Source organism: Dacryopinax primogenitus (assembly GCF_000292625.1).
Source record: "Dacryopinax primogenitus strain DJM-731 SS1 chromosome Unknown DACRYscaffold_12, whole genome shotgun sequence".
Lineage (NCBI taxonomy): Eukaryota > Fungi > Basidiomycota > Dacrymycetes > Dacrymycetales > Dacrymycetaceae > Dacryopinax > Dacryopinax primogenitus.
In genome coordinates, this window is record NW_024467209.1 from 517,142 (window position 1) to 525,195 (window position 8,054).

At 51.5% G+C, this 8,054-nt stretch overlaps 2 protein-coding genes across 2 annotated transcripts; both read left to right on the forward strand.

Moving 5' to 3' along the window:
• Positions 1-2,137: 2,137 nt before the first annotated feature.
• DACRYDRAFT_108725 (uncharacterized protein) lies at positions 2,138-2,432 on the forward strand (the record flags this gene model as incomplete). The annotated part of the gene is made up of 2 exons (XM_040768717.1): positions 2,138-2,221; positions 2,271-2,432. 2 exons carry the CDS (start codon positions 2,138-2,140, stop codon positions 2,430-2,432), a joined length of 246 nt encoding a protein of 81 aa, XP_040627552.1.
• A 1,725-nt stretch (positions 2,433-4,157) lies between these two features.
• On the forward strand, positions 4,158-4,668 carry DACRYDRAFT_108726 (uncharacterized protein; the record flags this gene model as incomplete). The annotated part of the gene is made up of 3 exons (XM_040768718.1): positions 4,158-4,176; positions 4,387-4,586; positions 4,642-4,668. 3 exons carry the CDS (start codon positions 4,158-4,160, stop codon positions 4,666-4,668), a joined length of 246 nt encoding a protein of 81 aa, XP_040627553.1.
• Between the last annotated feature and the right edge of the window lie 3,386 nt (positions 4,669-8,054).

Genomic DNA, 8,054 nt, shown 5'->3' on the forward strand with positions numbered 1-8,054 from the left:
CCCGATCGGTAACATAGTGGAAAAAGTTCGAGTACGTGACATGACGTAGCTTGCGGAGTACTCCGCTGGAGGACTGAGCAAGGAGCGAGGTGTCGATAACAATCTCGTAACTTGCACTCCCTGAATATCGGTCACGGAATCGTCCGTTTCGATCCTCCGATCGGGCGCGCGGCGGGCATCTTTCTCCTGCGTCCATACGCACTATACCAAGAATCTAGGTTAGGGATGTCCCGAGTGCGGCGGTGGAGGCAGTTTCGGCCTGTTCACGTTGCCAAATATCCCACAAGCTGCGGGCCAATGTACCCTTCTCCGCGATATTGACTAAAAGCAATAGATTTGAGTGAGGCGGTTGTCAGCAAACTCCAGTCAAGCTAAGCAAGCGCAACGCGGAGGAGGTGGAAGCGGGAGGCAAAGGTTGAGAGAGAGAGACTTGGCGCTCACCTTGTTCCTAGAACAAGTCGACTTTGGCCTTCCCTTCCTCTGCTGGACGCGCTCGTTCTGTCTGTTGTTGTCAGCGCGTCCTTGAGCTCATCGAATACGTGGCTCATGTCTCGTCGAGGGGCAATCAAAGAACGACTATCATTCTGCGTCCTCGTTTTCTCGGATACACGCTCAGGTAGCTTGAAACCTGGGCGAGGAGCCTGGTTGGCCCAGCGCCGCAGTTGGAGCTCGGTGCACTGGGGCTGTGGCCCACCATCGACCCACAATTCCTGTACACTCCTCCCCACCGGCCAAACTTTATACACCCTATCACCCTCCAAAGTCGCGGCTTTTGCTCTGTGTGCTTCCCTCCTGCAGGCGGCTGCGGAGGTTTGGGGCTGAACGGATCCTGTCCTGTCATCTGCCCACCCTTCGACTGGATCCTAAATCCTAGAACGTGTTCTGCGTTCTGCAGCGCGGTATAAAGTGGACGACCACGTCGATGCGTGCCCATGATTCCCAAGGGTCCACCGAGGGATCGCCGCGTTGCGCAGGGATCTACATGGTCCGACCGCATGCGGTTATAATCTCAGGCTGCACGGTGGTTTGGGGATCGAGGATAACACGCTCGCCTGAGGGGAGGCGCTTGATGACCGCGCGGTAGTTCGATACCGCGAGTTGTCGAGTGTATGTGCACACGCTACGCGCATACATAGCGATCGACGAGGACGATCAGATAGTCCTGCACGAATTCAGCGGCTAACACCTTTCCCTGCCAATACATGATCAGTGGGCGCACCGCTCCCAAAAGCCAAGGCACCGTTCTCCAAACATCCGGCGTTCGACAACCCCGATGTGCGAAACAGGTTCACCGGGCAACGCTGCGGACGGTGACGCACGCGGTCCGTTTTTGCACCTGGTTTCTTCTTGCGCGCCTCTAGCGGGTGCACCATAAAAGGGGCTATATATCGCGTAATCCGAAGGGACAGTATATAAGGAAAGTGCGGACCCGGCCCTCCTTTCTCCCAAGACGGACGCGGAACCCTAAAGTACCATTCAATCATGTCAACTAGACTGGGATGCCGAGCGCAAGGCGTTCGGAAAGCCTCTGACTGGTCAGGCTATCATCCGCGCCAAGTACGTCTCTCTGTCCAAAGAGCTTCTGCTGACGAACTGACAAATACCGCGAACACAGGCTCGCCCAGATGATCTCCCGCGTTGAGGCTGTCCAATCCTGGCTCGAGGCCGCGAGGAGATGGATGCCGAAGGAGAAGCAGATGCCGATGTTGATGTTGATGAAGATGCAGAGGAAGATGCGGAGGGAGATGATGATGATGCAGAGGGCGATGGTGACGTTGAAGGTGACAGTGAAGAAGTGGAGCAGGCGGCCGGAATCGTCGGTGAGGCCGACGACGGCCACCACGATCTTGACCAGAGACTGAGGTGCCCGATCGATCACCCGTCATCCCATCTCGTAATCTTGCACTGCCACTCACTCGGCACAAAGATACGGCAACAACTTGATCACTTCTTTGTCCCACCGTCATGCCAAGTCGACGCGCATGCAGCCATCTGGGAAACGTGAAGGAAAAGAGAACAGACATGAGAGGATGCAAAGTGATGGCGTCCTTCTATAACCGCAAACGATTTCGGATGATTCCAATGATTGCTCAGCAAGCTGCCAAGTATTCGCCTGTACCAATTATCAATGCTGGCGATGGTATCGGAGAACATCCAACTCTGGTGGCGGAGAGGCCGTCATCAAGTTTGGCGACGTTCGAAGGCTCGTGAGAAGGTCCTGGTAAGTGATATCATTCATTTCATGTAGTGTCTCACTGATCTCTACTCAGGGATACTTTGACAAGCCTCGCCCGTCGGGCTACGCTGTCTACCGTGCCTGGTTTACTGCCAAGGCGAAGACAAGACAGCGAACATGGGCGACACTAAAGGTTGCGTATGCAGCTTCCGATATCTCATGGGTCGATCTATCAGTGGCGAGCAAGGCCCAGTGAAGAGTCAGAGGTCTAGCACTGTCCTCAAGATCCGTCGTGCCATTAAGTCCGTTTTTCACCGACGACAACCTGTGGACACGATAATTGTATACGACAGCACATTCCGAACTCTTGCTCTAACTGCAGTGGGGGTGGAGATGGGTCTGGGCGTATCTCCAAAGATCTAATACTAGACCTCAACTCTTAGCTCCAATTAGTAAACTAATTGAAAAGTTAACTGATAGGGGTCTAGCTAGACAAGGTGGAATGCTCTTCAGCGCTCATGCTATTGACGCGGGCCGAGTATCGACACAGAGACGTGAGCCTGTTCAATATGTACCTAGTGGGAGGGGACGGCCAGGAACCTTCAGGAGCGCTGCCAGAAGCTCGAGTAAGACAGAGTTCTGCGTGAAGCGCGTCGAGCAAAGGTATGATCTGAGGCGTTATATAGCTCCTCGGTAGCGCGCACGATGAGGGGCTTGGTGGGAGGTCCAGAGAGGGAGAGAAGGGAGAGAGCTTCGTCTGCGTTTGGGGACACTCGTTCACGAGATCGTGAGCCACTTGGGCTTCCGGCGCGACAAACATAGCTTCGCTCGTACCTGCCACGATGTATGGGCCATTCTTGTCGACACAGACCACAGACCACAGACCACAGACGGCAGACGGGAGAGAGTACAACAAGTATAAGCGCTCACGTCCAGTCGACCCGGAACATCAGACCACGCACTGGCATGCACTGAGGAGCCACTAACGTATGTTGCTGTTCACGTCCGTCTATTTCACTCGCTAACTTCACCTTCAGAGTACCACTCCCACCGGCGTGTCCTGGCATTGTGCTGCAGCCGCCAAGCACAGGGAGCGCTCAAGCACATATTGAAAATCGTACGATTTTTTGGCGATCTAGGTCGGCGTTTTCGGGAAAAGTGCGCGTGCCGCCGGTCTGGACTGAATTACAATGAGACACTCGGAGGGGAGACTAATGATAGTGGAGGACCAAACGGGTATCTTCCTGTTTTCCGTCCCGCGATTGTTTAGTTCCGAATGCTTAACGGTTGACGCGGTCACGAAGCGAAAGAGGCCTGCCCAATTCCGGTCAGAAGTTTGCGAACTTGCGAGAGCTGCTATCAGGACGGAAGTGGTGGAAGCGTGCATTGTAGAGGGAAAGAGGGTGCAAGGTGGGGAAGTGGGAGCTGAAAATGGCTCGAAAGCTCTTAAGGTAGCCAAATGCCTCGTCATCTAACTAGTGACGCGCATGAATGGATTAGACAGGGGGTGGCCAGAGGGCTTGCAGACGAACCCATGGCCAGGACCAGGAGCATACAGTTGGTCCTTGCAGAAGCGCGACAGCATCACCGCATCACAAGCCGTAGGAGGATCTCCCCTGCTCGCCCACCCCATCTTCTCATTGTTCTACGGACGTGCCTCGTGTTACAGTCCTTGTCACATCTCCGTCGACGGGCGGCCAGGATGCCGTTCCCGCGATTTACGATCACACACTGTCGCCGATCACATCGGCACGACCCAACGTGCACTCAGCAACTGTGGAAAGGGGCCGTGCTGAGCGCCGGCAAAACCCTAGCTCTTGTGCGTAGGTTACGTTACATCGATAGGCCACACTTTCATGGTTTGGTTGACGGTCGGTGCGGGTCGTGCAAAAGAGAGGAAGCCCGGAAATCCATGAACTCCTTGAAAGGCAAATGCGAGTTCATCAACCGCAAAGCCCATCCATCCACGCAAAGGTCATCGATGGCACAACTGTATCAAAGTGAGTACTCAACAACCGCTCTTGTTTATATCCGTGAATCGCCCTGTCTATGCCCTCAGTGGGATACGCGTGGATGCACATCGCTGATTCGCCGGGCTCTTTGGTGATTCATAATAACTTCTCGAATCGCATAGCCTTGTGCCGGCGATGCTTCATTCGAATATCTGCCCTATCAACTTTCGCTAGGCAATGCTAAAAAGGCTATTGCAGATTTCCTTAAGAACGTCCAGGGTTTCGAGAACAGGAAGGCGATCCTGAACATCGTCTCCTCGCTGTTCCTCGGCACGACACCCTCTGTCGCCCATCCTGACGCTTTGGAAATCGACGAGAGCTTGCTCAACGCTGATTGGCGTCATGGTCGTCTTGCTGGCTTCTCGCAGGAGAAGATGTCTCATCTTGACGAGGGCAACGTTAATGCTGAAGGATCCGGGGTCCCGGAAGGTTTTGATCTTCAGTTGCTTTTAGCGGGGTGTCTCTCTAGCTTACACCTAATACTACTGGTATACTCTACAGTCACTCTTTAGTCTGGTTCTTTCCTTCTAAGATGGATCTGAGCCTCGATTCGACCCCTTTGACCTTCAAATACCTCTCATTCACCTCATTTGGCTTGTTCCCCCCTCTCTCTCTCTCTCATTTGGACACCCTTCGAATTGCTGATCCCAGCTTCGAGTGAGGTCGATATCTACAATTGGGGAAGATTTAGGGTGCTTTTGGGATACTGGGAATGTAAGCTTCTGCGGAGTCTGCTGGTGCTGCATCTGCTGATGTCGTCGAAGCTGAGAAAGCTCACCTCCACCACATCTCGGAGTTCTCGAACACCCAAGTGGGTTGTACGAAACCCGGACCCTTGGAAGAATACCAGACGATGAACGTACCCAGCGCGCCGGTCAGGAGACTTCTACATGTTACGGAAGGAGGTTCTCTATAACATGGATGCTTGTTCCAGTGAGGTGGTCTATATCAGGCGATGGTTTGGGACTGGCAAATTTGAATCTATCTGGCCAGTATGAAATGAGTATAGGTGTCCTGAGACACCTAGAGCTGGGGCAGGCCCTTCCAGGGGCCACTTCGAACCATCTTCCTCCGTCCATACAGTACGGACAGATTGTAACGCCAATTTGCACATGAGATCGGACCAGCGACTGACAAACTTGGTGCCTATGGAGGGAGTCAGTACACAGCAAATCCTTCGGCTATGCACTGGATGGCAGTCAACCATGTGTTACGTGATTGCACGGTTGATCACGAAGTTGTCGATGTAATCAAATTAAAATCAAATTGTAGGCTCTAAACTACCAACATGACGCGACTTGTACACGAGGAATAAATTTACCCAACATATACCCATCCCACATAGACTCTGTGGCCAGTATCATGTTGACCACCTTCAGGCGAAGCTCCAAACATCACCGTACCCCACACAATGCCTGCCTGTTCAAGATTACGCAGATATGATGGCTCTTCAAGTTGACCCCTTCAGCTCCCAAACCGGACATGCTCGATATGCTCATCTATCCACCATTGATGCACACACCTATCAGCAGTGATCACAACCACAAATCCTCGCCTCCTGTTACTTGCAGCCTTCCCGCTATATGTGCATTGCTCCATCAATGCCAGTGACAGGCCATACTTCACTGCAGGCCACAACTCTCCAAAGAACGAGGAGCTCAATTACATTCTCATGAACAATCTCAAGTACTGAATATAGGTCGCAAATCAAGAGTATATTGCATTGCGGAACATACAGGAGTGTTGCGGTGGGTGAAACACGAAAGCAATCATTTGCCTACCAGGCAGTGTGGATGAAACTCATGGAAGGGTTTGGAAAGAGAAGCCAGGGCGTGGAGAAGGCCTTGCTGGAACATCCCATCATCTCTGAGGTGCTGAAACCAGACCAGCAAAATGACATCTATGTCCAGTCGAAATGCAACTTTACAGATGTCATCAGCGAGCTCTTCAGAAAGCCTCAATGAATGTGAATGGTCCATCCCTCCTCACTTGCAGTTCTTCATGCTCTGCAGCTCCGATCTCGCATACATGTCTCAAGTCCTTCCCCTTGCAATGCCTCAGTCTTTGAACATGCACATGGGAAATATTCTCTCTGTTGGCATCTGGATACATGGCAGGTTCTCATCTTTGAATCACCCCACCAATAACCTCGTGGAGCATTGCCCCCATTGCATGCTCAGTTGGACACACATCCCATTTGCTGATTGCAACACATGTGGCATCTACCAGCCACTATTGCTCACCATCATTCTGTGCAAAAGTGAGTGCAGCCTTGGTGCGCTGGGAGAAGAGGTCCTGTCTGATTTAGAATTTGTCTGCCATGATGGGCATGGGATCCACTACTCCCAACATGTTCTCAACCAACAGTAGCTGAAGGTTTGTGAACAATCAGGTACTTTTTTCCACCAGGTTACCCAGCTTCTCCAACCCAAGTCCAAGCCAATTGATCCTATCTACCCAATTGACATGCCTGACTTCATCAAGTTGACTCCAGACATGGAACACCTCTACATCCATCCAAAGATCTGATTTCTGTGGAGGCCTTCCTCTGCCCAAGCCAGGCCCACCCCCCACTCTCAAATGCTTGTGACCAATTCTCAAACTGCATCAATCTCTGTTGTCCTTGTGTATCAGTGTGCTTATTTCCTCACTCCCTCCATCATTTGTCATGCTTGTCAAATGCCCTTGTTGTCCTACATCAAATGTACAAGCTAAGAAATTGGCTTGTGACACAGTTTCTGTCTACACAATGGCAACAGTATAGTGCAGAGTCTGCAGGTCAGCTTGGTAGACATGGTATGTGCACATACCTTTTTGTCAAGGTCAGTGGCTAAGCATTCTGCAGGAGAAGAATGGTATCCATGACCCACTCAAACAACTGGCAGGCATGAGCCTAGCAGAGACAGACCAAGCAGCAGCCGTGATCATATGGAGAAAGTATACCCTAGGCACGGAGCTGTCAACTGCAAAAGATCTGTAGATGCCACCTTCAGCCTCAGCACTGTTTGGTGTTAGCAGAAATAGTGTCGGAGTAAGCTGGCAAAATTCTCAAACAACAGGGCACCACTTCATCCAAGGTGACAGGGCTGGCTGATTGAGGGACAGTCAGCATCTCAATAGGGTTGACTATGAAGAGTGGAAACAGCTTGAGGCTATGCATGGCACCAGTCATGTACCAGTTCTAATATCCCCCATATGGCAAAAACCAGGAGACCAACCAGATGGCAAATTCCATCTGTTCCTGTCTGTTAGGGCAACACAGGCTGACTAAGTCTGCTCACCTAAGAGTGCCAAGAGTCTAAGCAGGCAACAAGGAAGTGGAGTAGACCTGATGACTAAGACCTATCTACAGTATAGGTATCTGTGGATGATCCTAAGAGACCAAGTCTGAAGAGACAGTCCCGGGCAGAGTAGGCCTTATATTTATACCTCTGTGGTGGAACCTGCTAGAACATCTTGCTTACTCAGCCTAGTCAGGTGATCAGGTCATATGACCAAGGATGAGGTCATATGAGGTCATGCACAGCCATGCACAGCAGGTCACCTGACCATCCAATCCTTCCAGCAGGTTCCAGCACATGCCAAGGTATACCAGCTACTTCCATGTCATAAAGGCTTAGTCATGTCTCTTGACCAAGCAATGAGCTGGTGCCCTGACATCACCCCCCCTTCTAGACATGCTGTCCCAGCATGTTGATACTCCTTCTTCTGCTTTTCCCTTCTTCTTTCCAGATGTCCAATCAAAGAGAACCCTTTTAGGTGGTATAGTATAGTTGATGAGTGGTTGGAAGTGAAGCCTATCAAAGGTGATGGCTGAAATCTTTCTGGGAGCAGAGGGTAAGCCTATGAAATCTGCAATAGCTTTT